Raw genomic sequence first — 21,525 nt, 5'->3', positions numbered from 1 at the left:
TAACTTTCTCAGAAAGCAACTGCTTTTCTGATGTCAGCCTACACGTGATTAGAGAGCAAACAAGGGAAGGTCTGGGCCACTAAGTTGTTTGCTACTGTCAGAGCAAGGCTGTGCAGTTTTATTTTCTCTTTCTAACCCCACAGATTTTTCACTCACTCCTTTTTATAGTTTAAAGCTATGCAGGAGCAAAGGAGTAATGGAATGAGCATTAGAAAAAAGTCTGCCAAGAGGAACCTTAACTTCTGCATTTTTAAAAAAATATTTTATTTATTTGACAGAAATCACAAGTAGGCAGAGAGGCAGGCAGAGAGAAAGAGGGGGAAGCAGGCTCCCCGCCAAGCAGAGAGCCCAATACGGGGCTCGATCTCAGGGCCCTGAGATCATGGCCTGAGCCGAAGGCTGAGGCTTAACCCACTGAGCCACGCAGGCGCCCCAACGTCTGCATTTTTAAACTTAATTTATCTTAATTGCTTAGTAATTTCAGGCCATAGGCAACTTGAAAGTTGAATCTTACATGCCAAGAGCAGTGTCCTTTGGTGCCTCTTTAGCTCAGTAAGTTACATCATTTATGTAGGTGTCTGTTGGACAGACCTTACTTAATTATTTTAAATGCTGTATTTCTCACTAGAAAATTTCCTTTAAAATTATGTATTTATAAAGAAATATATCCATTGAGTTCTAAATTCCATGAACTAGCTGGGTTATCAGTTCAATAACTTCTTTTTTTTTTTTTTTTAATTTTATTTATTTATTTGACAGAGAGAGAGAGAGGGAGCCCAAGCAAGGGGAGTGTGAGAGGGAGAAGCGGGCTTCCTGCTGAGCAGGGAGCCCCATATGTGGGGCTTGATCCCAGGATGCTGAGCTGAAGGCAGACGCTTAACGGCTGAGCCACCCAGGCACCCCAATAAATTCTTAATGGATGCCACTACTTACAAGGTAGTCTGGGATGTACTCTGAAGCATGGAGTTTAAGATTATATTGTTTGCAAAATGATGTTGTTGGGAAGATGGTAAAAGAGTTGCCCACTAAAGTACTTGTTTTCCCCATGTATTAGTTTTAAGTGAATAGTGAATACTCAAATTATAATTATGTGGAGAGTTTTGGTTTATTAATATCTAATGTGAATTCTTGAAGGCCATTCTATACATTTTAATTTTGATGGCAGGATTCTTTTGTTCATATCAGACAGCATTAAGACTATGTGGATTTAATCTTTTTCTTGGTTAAAGCAACTTTGCTTTTGTCATGGGTAGAACTGTACTTCCTACCCTGGTCGGTTGTCTTTAGCAGATTTTGGTCATTATTTGGACTGGGGAAAAGTGTGCAAATGTGTTACCATTAGTGCAAAATCATTGTTCTACTGACAGTAGGCTGGTAGCATGAGCTTTATATATAAAGATTATACAGCTGCCCACCCTAGACAGTTCTTGTGATAGATCAGACAGTGATATTAACATTGTGGCCCGACACCTTAGCTCAAGTTGGATTTTTAAGTTTCATGAAAGAGGGAATGACACCTTTTCTCTCTCTTCACATCAATGTTGGTTGACTAGCCTAGCCCTATAGTAGGATGGGTAAGCAACCAACATACTGGAATAGAATACAAAAGAGGGCTTGATAGCCTGAAAGTTCTCTGACCTAATCACCAAAACATATATCCACGCCTAAATGTGTAGCATTGAACTCCATGAAAGTAATGAGAATGTCATCTAATTGGGGTAAACTTCACTTGCTATATCTTTTGAATTTTTAATATTTGGTTTTCTATTTTTTAATCCACTTAGGGTAGTAAATATTCCTCATTATACATCAGGTTTCCTTCTCAAAGAAGGAGGAAGTGGGGAATCATCCTATATGGAAGACTTTGATTTTACTTAACATTTTAAGTCATCTAAAATGTCTGCTTGATGCATTATATCTTTTCATTAAAACGGCTGTATTCTTAATTGAGGATTCATGTTGAAAAATTTATGTTTGACATTGATAAACAACAGATACATGTTGACATAGTTTAAACGTTGAATTAAGAAATACTATGATATTTTTAAAGGCAGTGCAATATAATTCACAAACCATACAAGCCATATATTTATTTATTTATTTATTTATTAAGAAAGAGAGAGGGTAGGGAGAGAAGATTTCAGGAAGCCTCCATGCTTAGCATGGAGCCTGATGCAGGCTCAGTCTCACAACCCTAAGATCATGACCTGAGCCAAGATCAAGAGTCCGATACTTAACTGACTGAGCCACCTGGGTGCCCCACAAGTCACACATTTAAAATGTAGAATTAAATTTTTTGCTTAAAGTTTACTCAAGAGCTGTACAACCATTACCACCATTGATTTTAAGGAATATTTATCATCCCAAAAGAAACCCCATACCTTTTAACATTCCTACCTCCACTGCATTTCAATGGCAACTACTAACCCATTTTCTATCTGTATAGATTTTTGTATTCTGAAATTTTTAAAAAAGATTTTATTTATTTATTTGACAGAGATCACAAGTAGGCAGAGAGGCAGGCAGAGAGAGAGACGGAAGCAGGCTCTCTGCTGAGCAGAGAGCCCAATGTGGGGCTCGATCGCAGAACTCTGGGATCATGACCTAAGCCAAAGGCAGAGGCTTTATTTAACTCACTGAGCTACCCAGGTACCCCTGGATGTTTTGGAATCATGCAGTATGTGTTTTTTTGTTTGTTTGTTTGTTTTTGTGGGTTGTCTTTTTGTTGTTGTTGTTGTTTTGGTCACTTTTATGTAGTATGTTCTTGAGGTTTATTCATGTAGCATGTATTGACATTCCATTCCCCCCCCCTTTTTTTTTTGCCAAGTAATATTCCACTGTGTGGATAATACCATGTTTTATTTCTCAGTTTATCTGATCAGTTGATGGTCATTTGAGTTCTTTCCATTTATTTATTTATTTAAGATTTCATTTTTTTCATTTGATAGAGATCATGAGAGAGAGAGAGCATGAGCAGGAGGGAAGGGCAGGAGAAACAGATTCCCTGCTGAGCTGGGAGCCTGATGCAGGGGCTTGATGGCAGGACCCCAGGATCATGACCCAAGCCGAAGGTAGATGCTTAACCAACTTAGCCACCCGGGTACATCAGTTCTTTCCATTTTTTAAAACCAATTTTCAGTATAGAATAATGCTGCTGTGAACATCTTTGTACAAGTTTTTCCTTACTTGGGATTTGTGTTCCCATTTTTCTAGAGTGTATCTGTAGGAATGGATTTCTGGGTCAGTATGGTAACTATATATTTAACATTTTGAGAACTGTCAGACTGTTTTCCACAGTACCTGCAGTATTTTCAATTAACATTGTGATGTACAAGTCTCCCATTTTGTTTGCACTCTCACCAACACTTACCTGGTTTTTCTTCTTGTTTATAAACCATCCTGTTTCATACAAAGTGGTATCTCATTGTGACTTAGATTTGCCTTACCCTAATGGTAAATGCTGTTGAGCATCATTTTATGTGGTTACTGACCATTTTTGTATCTTTAGAGAAATGACTGTTGAGGTCCCTTGTCCATTTTTATTTATTGTTTATTATTTTAATTTTTTTAAAAAATATTTATGTGAGAGAGTGCATGAAAGAGCACAAAAGGGGTGGGGGAGAAGGGCAGAAGGAGAAGCAGACTCCCACTGAGCAAGAAGCTGGACATAGGGCTTGATCCCAGGACCCTGAGATCATGACCTGAGTCGAGGACAGAGGCTGAACTGACTTAGCTACCCAGGCACCCCTCCCTTGTTGGTTTTTAAATTGAGTTGTCTTTTTAAAATTTTTGGGTTGTAAGAGTCATGTATATATTATAAATATATAAAACAAATCCCTTGTCAGATAAATGATTTTCAAATATTTTCTGCCATTATCTGAGTTGTCTTTTTACTTTACTGATAATGGCCTATGAAACATAGAAATTTTAAATTTTTTTCTTTTGTTTTTTTGTGCTTCTGATATATTTATAAGATTGTTTTGCATGACCCAAGGTCAGAAAGATTTTTTTAAAACTGACTTTTTTTTTTTTTTAAGATTTTATTTATTTATTTGACAGACAGAAATGACAAGTAGGCAGAGGCAGGCAGAGAGAGAGGAGGAAGCAGGATCCCTGCTGAGCAGAGAGCGCAATGTGGGGCTCGATCCCAGGACTCTGGGATCCTGACCTGAGCCGAAGGCAGAGGCTTTAACCCACTGAGCCACCCAGGTGCCTCTAAAACTGACTTTTTTAGAGCAATTTTAGATTCATAGGACTATTGAGCAGAAGGTACAGAAATTTCCTGTATCCTCCCTTTCCCCGCACATGCATAGTCTCCCATTATCAATATCCCCTTCAGAGTTGTGCTTGTCATCATTATCTCTCAAAGTCCATGGTTTACATTAGAGTTCACTCTTGGTGTTCTGTGAATTTTGACTAATGAGTAATAACGTGTATCCACCAATCTTTTTTGTTCCAGCTGTTCATCCCTACCTCTCCCTGAACCCTTGTCAGCCACTGATTGTCTTACCATCTCAGTAGTTTCTCCTTTTCCAAAATGTCATGTAATTGGAATTGTATAATATGTGACCTTTTCAGATTGACTTTCACTTAGTAATGTGCATTGAAGATTCCATGTCTCTTCATTGCTTGATAGCTTATTTCTTTATTACTGAATAATATTATGTTGTCTGGATGATGGTTTACTTACCCATTCACCTACCAAAGGACATCTTGCTGCTTCTAAGTTCTAGCAGTTATGATTATACAGCTGTGTGCAGGTTTTTGTGTTGACACAAATATTCAACTGCTTTAGGTAAATACCCAGGAGTATAATTGCTAGATCACATGGTAAGAGTAGGTTTAGTTTTTTAAGAAACTGCCAAACTGACCTTCAAAATGGCTGCATTGTGCATCGCCACTGGCAGTGAATGCATGTTCTTTCAGCTCCACATTCTTATTAGCATTTGGTAGTGGTGTCAGTGTTCAGATTTTGGCTGATTTAGTAGGTGTGTAGAGGTATCTTATTGTTTTAATTTGCATTTCCCTGATGACATAATGATGTAGAGCATCTTTTCATGTGCTTACTGCCGTCTGTGTATCTTTGGTGAGGTATCTGTTAAGGTCTTTGGCCCATTTTTTAACTGGGTTGTTTGTTTTCTTATTGTGGAACTTTAAGAGTTCTTTGTATATTTTGGATAATAGTCTTTTACCAGAAATATCTTTTGCAAATACATTTTACTGGTGCTTGTCTTATTTTTTTAATATTGTCCTTCACAGAGCAGAAGTTTTTAATTTTAATGAAATTCAGCTTATCGGTTTGTTCCATCATAGGTCATGGCTTTGGTATTACATCTAAAAAAATCATTGTTGAATCTGTCATCTGGAACATCTAGAACATCTAGATGTTCTTCTGTATTCTAGCAATTTTAGTTTTTTGTTTTACGTTTAAATCTGGTTATTTTGAGTTAATTGTTGTTAGGGATATAAAGTCTGTCTAGGTTCTTTTTTTTTTTTTTTTTTTTTTCATTGGATTGTTCAGGCACTATTTTTGGAAAGACTGTCTTTACTCTGTTGTATTACCTTTGCTCCTTAATCAAAGATTATTGGATTACATTTATGTAGGTCTGTTTCTGGTCTCTTTTATTTTGTTTCTTTGATCTGATTTGTCCATTTTTCTCTCCATTACCACCCTGTCTGGATTATTGTGGTATCATAGTAAGTTAGTGTCAGTACTGTCACTTTGTTCTTGTTCTTTTTTTTTTTTTTTTTCTTAAGGCCACGAAGATTTAGTTTTATATTTTTTCTGAGTTTTATGGTTTTTTCAGCCCATATGGTTAGGTTGGTCATATATTAGGTCTATCATCATTTTAAGTTAGTTTTTGTATATAGTATAAGGTGGAGAGCCAGCTTCATTTTTTACATGTTGAATATCTTCACAGGAACAATAACATGTTCCTAGACCATTTGTTGAAAGAGATATTTTCCAGTTGAATTGTCTTATCTCCACTACCTCCCATTCTGTGTAAAGTTAAAATGTGACTTCTCAATTCTGTTCCATTGGTTTCTATGTCTGTTCCTTTGCCAGTGCCAGACTGTCTTGATTATTTTTGTAGCTTTGTAGTAAGCTTTGAAATCAGGAAGTGTCCTTCAGCTTTGTTCTTTTTTTTTTTTTTTTTGAAGATTATTTTGTCTTCTCTGTGTCCCTTGTGTTTCCATATGAAAAACAGAATTAGCTTATCAGTTTCTGCAGAAAAGGCAGCTGGGATTTTGATAGATACTGTGTTGAATCTGTAGATTAGTTTGGGGAGTATTGCCATGTTTAATAGTGTTAAATTTCCTGATCCATGAACATGGGATATCCTTCCATTTATTTAGATCTTTAATTTCTTCTCACAATGTTTTATAGTTTTCAGAGTAGGAGGTTTGGAATTCTCTTGTTAAATTTGTTCCTGATGTTTTATTCTTTTTAATATAGTTGTAGATGGAGTTGATTTTAAAATTATTTTCATATTCATTGCTAGTGTATAGAAATAGATTTTTTAAAAGATTTTTTAATTTGAGAGAGAAAATGAGAGAGAGAAATAATGAGGGGGGAGGGTCAGTGTGGGACTTGATCCCAGGACACTGGGATCATGACCTGAGCCAAAGTTGCTTAACCAACTGACCATCCAGGTTCCCTGGAAATACATTTTTTTTTTTTTAAAGATTTATTTATTTATTTATTTGACAGAGAGAGAGATCACAAGTAGGCAGAGAGGCAGGCAGAGAGAGAGGAGGAAGCAGGCTCCCCGCTGAGCAGAGAGCCCGATGCGGGACTCGATCCCAGGACTCCGAGATCATGACCCGAGCCGAAGGCAGCGGCTTAACCCACTGAGCCACCCAGGCGCCCCCATTTTTAATGTTAATCTTATACCATGTAATGTTGCTGAATTTACCATTTAATGTTACTGAATTTACTGACACAAATAGTATTTTTAGTGGATTAAAATTTTTTGTATATGGGATGTCATTTGTAAACCATTATCTTTATTAAGGACTTATTATATGTAGGTTTTATATGTGTAGAAAGTAATTCATCCAAGTATCCTCCACCTCAGACCTAGGTGGAACAACATATATAGACAGCTCCTGGGATTTGGTAGATGTTAGAATCACTCCTTGGCCCAATGAGCTTTTTACTTACTGAATGTGCCCCAGTCTCACCTTGTTGAAGGAGACTGACATGAAAATTACCTGCTTTCATTCTGCTTCAGATCACTGCTGTCTAAAGAAAGTGTCCCTGGTTCCATGATTCTCTGGTCATATCATCATCCCAGTTTAAAAATGGCCTCTGTGGGATGCCTTGGTCGCTCAATAGGTTAAGCCTCTGCCTTCGGCTCAGGGCGTCATCTCAGGGTCTTGGGCTCTCTGCTCAGTGGGGAGCCTGCTTCCCCTCTCTCTCTGCCCATCTCTCTGCCTGCTTGTGATCTCTTTCTGTCAAATAAATAAAAATCTTAAAGCCTCTGTGAACCTGCATGGTCTGATCTCTGCCTCTTCCTCAAAACTTTCCTGTGCTATTTTGTTAGAGCTGCTCTCACAAGCTGTTTCCTTCTGCGTTGGCACTCTTCACATGGACTTTCTCTGCCTGGACACCTTCTCCCCTTTGCCTAATCACCACCTGATTGTGCCTGAGATGGGTACCCTAGATCAGGTTTCTTTTGCTATGCTTTCTCATATGTATGTTATATGTGATTTTCTCCCACTTTGCTCACTTCTCATTTGTAAATTTTCATTTGTAGCTCATTTGAATAAATATACTTACCCCTCATTTGGAAGCTCATGAAAGCATAGGTCATATGTTTGTTCACTATATTGTTTTAGCACCTTGCACAGTCTAGCATATAGTAATAGATGCTTAACAAATATGTATTATTTAATTAGTGAGGTAAGATGATTTGATTCCAAAATACTATTTTATTTCTTGGATGTTTGTTGATGCTGCTAAGATTATTTAGCTGGGAGTTCACCTGGTGTCCATAAATGCTTAAGGGTTTTGGCAATACTTATCAAAAATGACAGTATCATTTTGTAATAAGAATGTTTGGCAGGTATGTTTGGTGTGTTGACTTTAATAGTACTTCTTTTTTGTTTGATTACAGTGCATTTTATTGATACTCTATTTTTGTGGATCTGATTTGGTTTTAGTAAAAAAATTCAACTCCGTTTCTTGGGGAAAGGTAACTGGATCATAAAATAGTAATGGGATATAGAAGCCTTCACCTAAATTAGGATTTCCAGTAAACCCACTGTTACTATTTGCAGGCAAGGCTTGGGAAAACATTCAGGTGAGGTCAGTTCTCCTTTATTTCAGAAGACTTTTGGTTACTTGGACTAAATGCTATCTGTGAGACTGGGCTTATTGGTTCTGTGGTGTGCCAGAAAGAGAAATAACAGTTTTTATTGTTAGAAAAATTCATAGTGACAGAGATTAAATGTTTAAGAAGAAAAACTTGGCTTTCCCTTTGCCTCTGAAACTTCGTTGTGCTAATGAAGTAGCTTAAGAATATGGGAAGATGGAGAAATTTAACTTTTTATTACTTTTGTGAAATGTTCATGTTGCTATATTATCTTCCCATACCATAAAGTATTTATAAGTATAAGCTATGGTAATTTTCATACTCTCTGTGTTTGTTTGAGGATGATTTGTAGTTACTGTGTAACTCAATGTTTTTTTACTGTCAGTTATTACCACAAAATGATACCCTTACTAAAGGTGAACAAGAACTCATTTGCATTTGTAAGGACCAGTGTATTTCTGAGGATGACTTTTCTCCCCTTTATTAAGATATATGTGCTTACTGATAATACTGCTTGCTGTTTGAGACCTTAAGACTTGTTCAGGACAGAAGACTTAGGATTTATCCAGTGACAATCAATAGCAGGGTGCATTCAATTCTGTCCTAGTGTGTTTCTCTCTGATCATGCAGTTATAAAATAGGGCAGGTGGTACTTTTATATAAAGTTATTAAATGTTGCTGAGCTTTCCTAAGCAGAGAATTTTAGAGCTAGATAGGATCATTGTGAAACAGACAGTAGAGAATAGAGTTAATTATTCACTGTTCTGAGGTACAGTTGAATTTATGTCTAGTTGTGGCTGATTTTCCAGAGGATTAAGATAGTGTTGAACTTAGAGGACTGCTTGGGTTTTTGCATCAAAGAATTGGAACCCTTGCTGGAACCCTTGCTAAGAAGGGAGTGGGCTTATATTTGATACAGTGACAGAAATATTGTACTGCAACTTGTGTTTTTTGAATTTGGTGAAAATATGGGAAGGTAAAGTAAGATTAGATGGGGATGACATTTTTAAAAAGACAGGATTATTAAAAGACAAAGCTCTGGATGACTGTTTTACTGAATTTTTGTTCATTTGGGTAGAAATGAATTTTCTGATACAAAATATAAATTCCTTGAGTGCAATATTTATTATAGATAAATGTTTAAACCCAGAGGCCAAGGGGTGTCTGGGTGGCTCAGTGGGTTAAAGCCTCTGCCTTTGGCTCAGATCATGATCCCAGGGTCCTGGGATCAAGCCCTGCATTGGGCTCTCTGCTCAGCAGGGAGCCTGCTTTCCCCCTCTCTCTCTTTGCCTGCCTCTCTGGCTACTTGTGATCTCTGTCTGTCAAATAAGTAAAATCTTAAAAAAAACAAAAACAAAAAACCCAGAGGCCAGGAAAATTCTTGATTTAAAATGTGATTCAGCTTTTGGTAAATGCTAGCTATTTAACTAGTATCAACCAGTTATAACTTGTAGGTCTCCTAAAACCTGATAGGTGTATAATATGTATAATAAATGATTAATTAGTAAGTAATCACTTCATTGTTAGACTCCTCTTTCATTGGTAATACATTTGGATAAAAAGACAAAGCAGTATAATGTGTAGATATGGCATGTTAATGTAGTAGTATAAATGAAAACTTTTTTTTCCACTTAAAAATTTTTTTAATTAACATATATTTGTTTTGGGGTACAGGTCTGTGATTCGTCAGTCTTACACAGTTAACAGCGCTCACCGTAGCACATATCCTCCCCAATGTCCCATCACCCAGCCACCCATCTCTCCCACCTAAATCAAAACTTTAAATCATTTTTCAAATGTCTTAAGAATAGAAGTGCTTGGAGCACCTAGGTGGCCCAGGCAGTTAAGTGTCTAACTCTTGGTTTCAGCTCAGGTCATGATCTCATGGTCGTGGGAGCAAACCTTGCATCAGGCTCTGCTCATCACGGAGTCAACGTGCCCATCTTCTTTCTCCTCTGCTCTTCCTCCTCTTTCTCTCAAATAAATAAAATCTTAAAAAAAAAAAAAAAGTAATGCTTGATTTTTGAATTTTAGAGGTGGTCTTTTTGATTTGTTTTTAAAGTAATCTACACATTGAATTATCTGGGAGAGAAATGATATTTTGGGGTATCTTATACAAACATACAGAAATAGTCAATTGGCAATACCAAATCAAAAATTGAATTGCCCTAATTTTTTACATTTTGAATGTATGGATATGATCCAGATCTATATATGACTGTTCTATTCACATTGTGATATGCTTCTCACTGTTTTTTTTTTTTTTTTTTAAATTGAAAAGTAATACTTGTACATTCATAGTAACAGTATTTCAGGTAATACAGAAGAACCCTCATAAGCTTTTCCTCTCTTTTTTGAAGATTTTATTTGTTTGTTTGGTTATTTATTATTTATTTATTTGAGAGAGAGAGAAGAGAGAGAGAACAAGAGCAGAGGAGATTGAGAGAAGCAGACTCCCTGCTGAGCAGGGAGCCCAGTGTGGGGCTGTATCCCAGGACTCTGGAACTATGACCTGAGCTGAAGGCAGACACTTATTAACTGACTGAGCCTCCCAGGGGCCCCCACACCAGCCATAGCCTCTTAGAAAGGCAACCACTTTAGCAGTTTCACAGCATAGTCTGCTAACTAAAACATGTATTTCTTGTCAGAATAACTTTGTTCTTACAAATTTGTCTCATTCATTATACTGTTCCTTTTGTCTCCTTTAATGTGAAGTTTTTGTTAAAATGCTTTTGGAGTAGTTACATGTTCTTTCAGTAGAGATATTTTTTTTTTTTTTTTAAAGATTTTATTTTATTTTATTTTATTTATTTGTCATAGAGAGAGAAGCGAGAGCAAGCACAGGCAGACAGAGTGGCAGGCAGAGGCAGAGGGAGAAGCAGGCTCCCTGCCAAGCAAGGAGCCCGATGTGGGACTCGATCCCAGGACGCTGGGATCATGACCTGAGCCGAAGGCAGCTGCTTAACCAACTGAGCCACCCAGGCGTCCCGAGATATTATTTATAATTAAGTTACATGGTTGTATCTTACTATACCAACAAGAGTATGTGTGTGCTTTTACTGTGCAAAAATGATGGTAGTGGTTGTGCTGGGCTGCTTTATAAGGAGAGGGTAGTTAAGTTTGCAGTGTTACAGATTAATTCTTCAAAGAACAATTAAGGTAATCTCTGAGCGAAGTGTGTTATAAATGAGCTTTCTAGTAGAAGGCAAACATGTCAGAGATAAAAGTCCTTTCTAGGTTCAGAGTGGAAAACAAAAAACTGACGTGAATTTTAAGATAATTACAGGATCAGGGTGCCTGTGTGGCTTAGTCAAGCATCTTCCTTCAGCTCAGGTCACGTTCCTGGGGTCCTGGGATCAAGCCCTGCGTTGGGCTCCCTTCTTAGTGGGGAGTCTGCTCCCACATCCTCTGCTGCTCCCCCTGCTTGTGTTCTCTCTCTCTCCCTATCAAGTAAGTACGTAAGTAAGTAAATAAATAAATAAAATCATTTAAAAAAAGAAAATAATTGGGGGAAAATATTTTCTGATAGATGTCAGATACAGAACTCACAGATCTCCATGTGGTGTTAGCAAAATGTAAGGAATTAACATTTTAAAAATATGCATGTCAGGTTTTAGAGGAAATTTGGCTGTGCATACTGGCACTAGGGGAAGTATATTTAAAAACAGACCAGGATCAGGGAAGCTGAAACCAGAATTTTTTTTTAATTTAAATTTTTTTTATTTATTGTTATTATTTTTTATAAACATATAATGTATTTTTATCCCCAGGGGTACAGGTCTGTATCGCCAGTTTTACACATTTCACAGCACTCACCATAGTACATTCCCTCCCCAGTGTCCATAACCCCACTCCCCATCCTGACCACCCCGACCCCCCCTCACCCCCAGCAACCCTCAGTTTGTTTTGTGAGATTAAGCGTCACTTATGGTTTGTGAAACCAGAATTTTAAAAAATGAAAGATTTTGGGCGCCTGGGTAGCTCGTTTGGTTAAGTGGCTGCCTTCTGCTCCAGTCATGATCGCAGAGTCCTGGGTCGAGCCCCACAACGGGCTCCCTGCTCAACAGGGAGCTGCCTGCTTACCTGCCTGCTGTTCCCCCTGCTTGTACTTGCTCTTTGTCTCTCGCTCTCTGTGTGTCAAGTAAATAAATACAGTAATTTAAGAAAAATTAAAGATTTGAGAGTTATTTTGAATGTGAGGTTTAGGTGAGCAATTGCAATTAATTCATTTCCTATCTGGAAAAAAGCCCTCTCCTAAAATTAGGTGTTTCCATTTTCTCTTAATACAAAGCCTTGATATCCACAAGAATTTAAGGAGCATACACTTTTTCGAAATACAAAAAGGGTAGAAAAGAAAAACAAGTATATTGGTTTAGATTTTGTTTCCATTTGTAATACTTATTAATCTTTGCCGTTATCACTGTCCACTCAATGAAGAATGTTGGCAACCCCTTGTTGAGTATGACTAGCAGGCTTAGTTCGGATGCAGGAGATTCATCGCCTTCCCTTGAAATGAGATTTTGCATTTTTCCAAGACTAGTATTACTCCTTTTACTTTTGACTGTATTCTTCCAATATTCTTCCTCTTTGCTTGAATTGTGTAGGGTTCTTGGAGGTTTTAGATTTTAGCTTTCTCTTACAGGTACCAGCCTTTGAAGTATTTGTCTGTCTTATTCTGAGAGAGAACAGCTTGTGCATGCTCACTGCCTGGATGGCTATATTAACAAGAAAATTGATAGATGGTTTGTTTTGAGATGAACCATTTTACTACAGTATGTGAATCTGTCTCATATCCCACCTAATTTAAAAATAAATTGATACCCAATAAATAAATAAATAAATCGATACCTTTTCTAAGCATATGAAGTACTAATAAATTGTCTTATTTTTCTGGTTGAAGATATTTAGTAAAATTATACACATATATTTTGTTAGATGGCCAACAAAATAACAGTTTGTTACCATTTTAATGTGATACTGCAGACTCCCCTAAAAAATTGGAATGAGATTGTCATGTTTTTCTTTATGCATCTGCTCAACACAGTACTGAGCGTAAGTAATAAATATAAATGGGGTGTTGAAATTTGAGGAAAACAGAGCTGGAAAAAAAATAAGTGGAATATTTTTATGAAATACAAAGAATTTTTTGCCTCACTCTTGGGTACTTTATTTCATATGCTCAAGCCTTATTTTTTAATGCCCCAAAACTTTTTTATTGTGGAAAATTTCAAAGATGTGCAAAAATAAAATACCCAGCTTTGTTAGCTCTAAGTTCTTGTTTTAAGCTATACTCTTCCATCCTCAGATTATTGTAAAGCAAATCCTAGACATCCTATGATTCCATCCACAGATATTTCTCTAAAAAATAAGCCTTCATTTTAGACAACATGTAAAAATACTAGTTTTCAATTGATATATTCTGAATGCAGAAGACAGTGTTAACAACATAAGATCAAAATACGCGCCTAGTGAGAAAGTGGAATCATTTAAAAAACTATCAACCATTGAAAACTCTTATGGGGCGCCTGGGTGACTCAGGTCCAAAGCCTCTGCCTTCTGCTCAGTTCTTGATCCCCGGGTCCTGGGATCAAGCCCCTGCATTGGGCTCTCTGCTTAGCGGGGAGCCTGCATCCCTTCTCTCTCTCTCTCTGCCTGCCTCTCTGCCTACTTGTGATCTCTGTCTGTCAAATTAAAAAAAAAAAAAAAAACCTCTTTGTACTCATGGGCTGATTTTTTTTTTCTCCCTTCAAAAAAAAAGCCAGGCTTACTTCATTTTAACTGTTCGTTTTGTGTCTTTTGACTCTTTCTCTGCACTTCCACAAGGGGGCAGATAAAGGAAGAGAAAAGTGAAGTAAGTGACTGACTTGAATTTCACTTTTATTTATCAATCAAATGGAGTTGCAGAACAATTTTGGAGCAATTTTTCAGAAATAAGTAGACTTCTCTTCTGAAACAACTTGTAGTCCCCTCCTTGCTCTTCAGAGACAAAATACTAGATATTTCAAAAGGGGGTTAGGTAATAATTTTTTAAAAAATGATTTCCAAAGCATTGTTGTACCTTTAATGTTCTCTTAATGATTTGGGCTTTAATGAAAATACAGCATTTGAACATGGGTCTAATTTTTGCAAGCTATAGTTTTAGATAACTATTTTTGAAATTTCTCATTGAGTGATGAAAATGTTGCCTAGTTGATGTATTTAGCTGGACATCTGATTAGCAATGGAAGGGGCAGAACTACTGTCTTTATACCCAGACATCTTTCTCTTTTCTTAAAAACCTCAGTTTGTACATCAGTGTCATTGAGTGAATTATATTCATGGACACTTACAAATATATTATGGTTATTTCATGTATGGCAAAGATAGTATTATATTTGAAGCATGCTTAATATTGAAACACTTGAACACCATAAAAGTAGGTTTTTAGTCTGTGGGAATTTTAAATGAGTATCTGTAGCGTTGTGCATAAACTGATTATTTCTCTATCTGGAATTGGTATTTGCATAATCTAATGTGTGGGAGTTTTGCTGCCTCAGTATGAGGCATGTTTTTTTTTTTTGCCTCAGTATGAGTATGTTTTTTTTTGTTGTTGTTACCTAGTGAATATATTTCTTTGGGAAAAATACTATTTTTCCAAGTAGTCTATTATGAGACTCACATTTTGTATATGTAGTTTTAGTTGTTACAAGATATTAGGGGGAAATGTGGGATAAATACTTAGAAATTGATTGTTCCTTTTTTGTATATATTTTGGCATCTGTTTTACATCACGTTTTTTCTTTTTGTTGCTACTGTTAAGATCTCTGATTATCAACATTTTTATATCCCTACAGCATGACATGACATGTAATTCTGATGAAACTGTTCTTATATTCCTGTAGCATGGTTTTGGGCTTTTTGTTTTTTGTTTTTTGTTTTTTAGCACTTAATGCCTTTTATTCCTTAGCTTCATTCATGAATTATGTAGCATATGTGAAGAGGCTTAAACTGTTTCCATTACATTCTTTTGGATGGCTCCTGTTATATTTAGGATATACTTAAACTTTAGACAAAGTAAGAATGTTGTTGTTGTCCTTGACACCAGATAACTGGGCAGACATTATATAGCTATGTTTGAATCCTCACAAAATGTGCTGTTAAAGCCAACAGAATCCTGGCGGGAGACTCTTCTGGATAGCAGAGTTATGGAGCTGTTCTTCACAGTAAGTCTTGCTTTTCATCTCTGGTGGTAAAGGCCGAGGGAGAGTGCCACTGAAAAGAGTACATGTTTTGTATTTTTCTTAAGTAAAACAGGACAGATTGCTTTCTCCTCTGAAGTGTTCTCTTCTAATCAATAAATCTGCTTAGATAGAAATTATATAGAAATATTCTTGCTAATTTATAAAAATGTCATGTAAGTATGAAGACTTGAATATTCTGGAGCTGAAGTTCTCAAACATTTTGGTCTCAGGGCCGCTTTACATTCTTAAAAATTACTGACAACTCGAAGTAGCTTTTGTTTATGAGTTTATACTATTACTATTTACTGTATTAAAAATTCAAACTGAAAACTTTAAAAAATAATTTAGTAATTCATTTAAAAATAACAATCTTTGAGGGGGCGCCTGGCTAGCTCAGTCAGTTTAGCATGCAACTCTTGATCTGAGGGTTGTGGGTTTGAGCCCCATGTTGGGCGAAGAAATTAGTTAAAAATAAAGTCTTTAAAATATTGACACCAAACTGTTATATATTGACATAAATAACATTTTAGTGAACAGATAGCTATATTTGGGGGAGGGGGAAGTTTACTGAAAAGAGTGGCATTGTTTTATATTTTTGCAAAACTCTAATGTTACACTTAATAGAAGATAGCCAGATTCTCAGATCTGCTTCTGCATCCAGTTGGTTGTAATATTACAGGTCAGATAACCTTGAGGAAACTCCACTGTATACATGTGTGAAAGTGACAGTGAAAAGGGCAAATACTGTGTTAGTATTAGTATGAAAATAGTTTTGCCCTTATGGACAACCTGACATGGTCTTAGGAATGTCTCAGGATTCCTGGACCTCACTTGGAGATCCACTTTAGTAGAGTAGTGTACTTTTTTATGTAGTAATTTATCAGTCATGGGTTAAGTTAGTGTTGTTGAATAGCAGTTTATTTCAATTATAACTTTAAATAGTCCTGTTTATTACTTGCTAAATATCAAGAAGTAGGCAGTATGTTCCTATGTTTGCACATGAGGATCCCCACCGTAATAGTCCAAAGCTGGTAAAAACATGTATATGGAGTGGGGAGGGATGCTAATTTGCTGTTAATAGTACAGGCACACAAGTTAGTTAGATAAAATGACTGGAGTGAAAGTCCAAATAAAGACCAATTAAGAAGGAAAAAAGGAAGCCCTTTTACTTAATCTTAGCCATTTTAGTTTCTTACTTTTCCATTTGTTAGAAAAACATTTACTATCCTTACAGCTGCCTTCCTGTTCTGATCAAACCATTTAAAATATTGTAGTTTTGTGATATATATTTTACAATACCTAGAATAGGTTATTCATCCATGGTTATACATAAAAATGTTTTCAGCAGAAATGTTTAGACTAAGTATTATCTTCCATTTTATTCTTTAAGTCAGAGAAATGATGACTAAAAACACTATCAGTACCAAAGAGATGAGTGTGACTAAATTAACAAATTCTGTTGCCTGCCATATCTGACAAATTGTTTTGATACGTATCCAAGTTCAGTTCTTTGTGTTCTTCATTTAACTGAAAGAAGATCCCATTCCAGCAGTTTTTGAAAAGGTGAAAAACTTGCTGGCAGTACTGGAAACAACTCCCCCAAATCTGAACAGCTGTCTAGACAAACTAGACAGCTGCTTCTGTCAGCTGTGAACCACCACATGCAAATAACTTCTGAATTTGAAAGTTTAACCCTTTTTACTGTATTATTTTAACAGTTTTGTGCTTTTGGCCTATTGCTTTCATTTAAGGGATTTATAAAAAGTTTTTAATTTGTAGTTTGTTATAAGAATGACAGTGGGTAATCTTTTAATTTCATTCAGTTTTTGTTAAATTTGTTTTCAAGTTATGTGAATGCATTACCTAATAGAAAGCATTTTTCTATTGGATATCCTTATTTCTCTAGAGATTTGAGTAGATAGACATAAATGTACTATGCACGAACTTAAGACTTGAAATATATTGGTCACATCTGAATTTAGGAGTACTCTAGGTTTCATTCTGCCCCTCAAAAAGTTTTCAAATGTCTCAATTTTTCTTTATTCCATAAGATATTAGAAAAACCACTCTCATTAATTTTTCCTCCTACCTTTTTGACTGATTCTCCTTGACCTCATTTATGGCCTCTTATTTTCTCTGCTTACTGAAAAAAATCATTAGTGTTCTATCTTAATTTTGAGTTTTGCTGACTCTATACTCGTTTCTTGGGCTGTCTCTTCCACACTTTGGACTTCAAGCACCGCTTCTGCACCGATGACTCCTAAATCTATATTCAGCACAGGCTGCTCTAGAGTTCCAGAGCCTTATAATCCAAGTGCTTACTGGGTGTTTTAATTTGGATGGCGCACAGACATCTCAGATTCAGCATGTTCCAATAGAATTTATCTTACTAACTTGCTTCTCTTTGCTCCTTGTCTTTCTTTGCCATTTACGTCCTTGGGTGTTCTGCTGGACTTTCCTTCTCCTTATCCCTCTGCTTTCCCTGTTCAGGTGATGAATTGAGTTTTTAATTTGGGTGATACAGTTCAGTTGCGGTAAAACTCCTGTGTAATGCTGACATTGGAAGAAGGGCAAGAATCTGCCATATTATACAAGAATTCATTGGTTTATCATGAGTTTTATATGGTTCATATTTCAGAGAACATAAATTAAGTGTAAACAGTGTTCCATGCAGGCTCTGAGGCATATCCTTATTTTTATTTCATTTTATTACATAATCAATATTAGCTGTTTTGGTCATCATATCTTTTGATTCCTCACTTCTTGCCCAGGAACAAGCAACCATTTAGCTCTATAGAAAAGAAACCCTCTGTTGTCCGGGATTGCATTGTATTCACTGGCAGAATGTACCCTTGGATAACTTTGCTTAAATGTTGATTAGGTTAAATGGTATGACGACAGAAATTTAGTTAGTTTTCAGATCAGGAATTTAAGAATGAGTTGTTGAATCTCGGACGATGTAGATGGATGAATTTGTGTATTATACTTTAAATTTACTATTTAAAACTTAAAATGCAATGGAATATATTTTGATAAACATTTGTGTTATTCTAGACCAGGGATTGGCAGAGTTTTTCTGTAAAGGCCAGGTAGTAAATATTAGGCTTTGCAGGTCATATGTTCTCTGAGGCAGCTGTTTAGCTCTGCCGTTGTCATACAGAAGCAGCCATGGATGATAACTAAACAAAAAAGCGTTGTAGTGTTCCTGTATAACTTCATTCACAGTTATTAAAATGTGAGTTTTGTATAATTGTCTTATCTTTTGAAATACCATTTTTCTTTTATTTTGTTGACCTCAACCATAAAAAAAAAAAGTAAAAACCGTCTGAATAGGCCATACAAAGTAAGTAGGAGGCCAGATTTGGCCATAAGCTGTGGTTTGCCAACCCATATTCTAGACCAAAGAGGATGGAATATTTTAAACATGTCAGTAGATCAATTTTGTGACTCTTTAGTATTTTAAATTTCTTAGAGCCTTAAGAAGTTCAAGGTTTTAAAGATTAATGAAATCAATCTGTGAATAAGGATTTGAGTGTCTGTTCACTGTGTCCCAAAAATGTACCTGTGAATACTTAAGAGAAATATGCTAACTTCAAGTAATTTATAAATGATTTGCAGAGTCAGAGTGAACATAATTTGAAACAAATAGAGAACTAATGTTTAAAATTCTGTGACATTCAGAAAGCAAAGAGATTTGTGTAAGAAAAGAAGGGCTGGATGAGTCTCATGCTTGTGGAAAGTAGAAAATGGTTGCCATTGAATGTGGTTGGTGGATTAGGATAAAAAATTACCTGCATGATATTTCTGAAAATAAATAAATTAATTTAATTTTTAAAAAGTACCTGCAATTTCTTTACAAAGTGTATTTTTCTTTGGCATTTTAATTATGTCAGATCACAGAAATGAAACATCTTTAAAATCTGAGAATATTAACACTGTAAAATGGGGAGCAGTGTTTCAGGAGCATTTCTTTTTGTACAGAATACCATGGACCAGGTGTTTCACATCAGTATTGCATCATTGAAATAAGATCTAGATGAGGTTTAAATTGGATGTAAATATAATTTAAATAAAATAAAACATTTTAGCCATTATTAAAAGCAATGGTATAGGATAAAATGAAATTCAGGCAAATTGTGGGCAATCTCAGAGTAATGAAAGAGTATGCTTATATACTGGTTGAATTAGCAAATGTCTAGGGATTGAAAGGTATATTGGTTTTCTAAGTGTGCAACTGTTTACTTCTGCTAAAGCAGCATCTATATACTCTTGATTGAACTTGTCTGCTAACTTTAGCAAGAAGCTGAAGCTAGGCATAGTTAGCATAATACAGATGACTGTCGTTGTTGCTGTTTTTAGAAGAAGCAGTATGTCTGACTGGCTGGCATCTGTTTCTCTCTTTGTCATAACATGCTGGAGACAGTTCAATTTTCAAAATGTAGGTAGCCCTCAGTTAAGAATTACTTGATAAGTTTAAAATCATGGCCTATAATGTAAAATGGACTGAGGGACAATTTTCAAATTTAATTAAGTTCAGGAATTAATTTTCTAGAAATAACCAGCTACAGTGAATTTTTCTCTTACCTCATTCGGCATGATAGACACGTGACCCTTACAAAAGAAGAATTTATTTTTATGGATTAGTAATTCTTTCTAACAGGTACATCGAAAAATCAGAGAAGATTCAGATATGGCACAAGATTCTCTTCAGTGCCTTGCCCAGTTAGCTTCTCTTCATGGACCCATCTTCCCTGATGAAGGATCACAAGTTGATTATCTAGCACACTTCATTGAGGGATTACTGAATACTATCAATGGGTAGGTATATTTGCCCTTTGTAGCTGAAAAAGAACCTTCAGTTTTTTTCTTTGTTTAACATTAGAGGAGAAAAAGAAACTGGTGATTTTTTTTCCCTGTTTATATTCTGAAGTATAGTTATATGGGTAATTTGAAATAATACACAGAGACACACCTTTAAAAATGAATGGATGATAATATTTGCATGTTTGGAAATGAGTTCTTGGGACTTTTCTTCTACTACCACTTAATAATACTCATTACTTGACTTGTAGAATTGAAATAGAAGATTCAGAAGCTGTGGGAATCTCCAGCATTATCAGCAACCTGATAACTGTGTTCCCTCGAAATGTTTTAACTGCCATTCCAAATGAACTTTTCTCGTCCTTTGTTAACTGCCTCACGCACCTCACTTGTTCTTTTGGGCGAAGTGCTGCATTGGAAGAAGTGGTGAGTGCCTATTCTAAAATAAATTGTGTCTGTTTTTTACAAGGAAATTTGCTGTGCCTTTGCAGCATTTGTCATGACAAATAAGGAAGTGCTACCTATTGCTAAGACTGCATTTTTGTTACATGTGCAAACTATTTGTAATCTGTGTTTAGAAACAATATTTTAAAATCTTGTGGATTAAAATCACTTTAGTAGATTAAATTTATTGTTAAGATTTTAATTTTGAGAAAATTAAATTGGAATGAAGTGTCTGTATTAAGAATTATGTTGCAAACCCATTTTAACAAAATTTTAAGTTTAAAAATTGCTAATATGGTAATTTAATATTTTTTGAGGATTAAAAAATTTTGGACTTATTTGGAATTTTGGACTTATCTGGAAATTACAGAAATATAATTTGGTTCAAATAATTATAATCATGCTGGTTTTAACTGAGCCGTCCTCTTTCATTTTTTTGATGCTATGGTTTAATAGTATATTAGAATTTAGTTTTCTTTAAGATCAATAGCAGTACTAAAGATGTTTTTTGGTGGAAGTTTTCGAATGTATATTTTCCAAATATAAAATTTAATTTAAGAGATTAAAATTCCTTGACAGCACAGCTGTGTTACTAAGAGTTACTGTGAATAACTACATTAATCATGGGAAATAATTGATTTTTTTCCTCTGTAGTGGTTCTTAAATTGTTGGAACTAATTTTTCTTTTTGTGAATCAGAATGTGAGTTTTTTTGAAAGATCA

The 21,525-nt window shown here is 35.7% G+C and overlaps 1 protein-coding gene across 4 annotated transcripts in view; it reads left to right on the top strand.

Annotated features, from left to right (window-relative positions):
• The window catches only part of XPO4 (exportin 4), a 123,261-nt gene that overhangs the window by 56,989 nt on the left and 44,747 nt on the right, over positions 1-21,525 (top strand). For all 4 annotated transcript variants that reach the window (XM_004774330.3, XM_004774332.3, XM_004774331.3 and 1 more), the window contains 3 exons: positions 15,408-15,520; positions 20,199-20,356; positions 20,611-20,785. In XM_004774330.3, coding sequence (XP_004774387.2) covers positions 15,408-15,520; positions 20,199-20,356; positions 20,611-20,785 — 446 coding nt within the window. The remainder of the gene's footprint in view (positions 1-15,407; positions 15,521-20,198; positions 20,357-20,610; positions 20,786-21,525) is intronic.

Source organism: Mustela putorius, unplaced genomic scaffold (assembly GCF_011764305.1).
Source record: "Mustela putorius furo isolate JIRA1106 unplaced genomic scaffold, ASM1176430v1.1 tig00004035_pilon_pilon_pilon, whole genome shotgun sequence".
Classification (NCBI taxonomy): Eukaryota; Metazoa; Chordata; class Mammalia; order Carnivora; family Mustelidae; genus Mustela; species Mustela putorius.
Note: the sequence above shows the minus strand (reverse complement) of the source record. Positions and strands in the feature narration are given on the sequence as shown.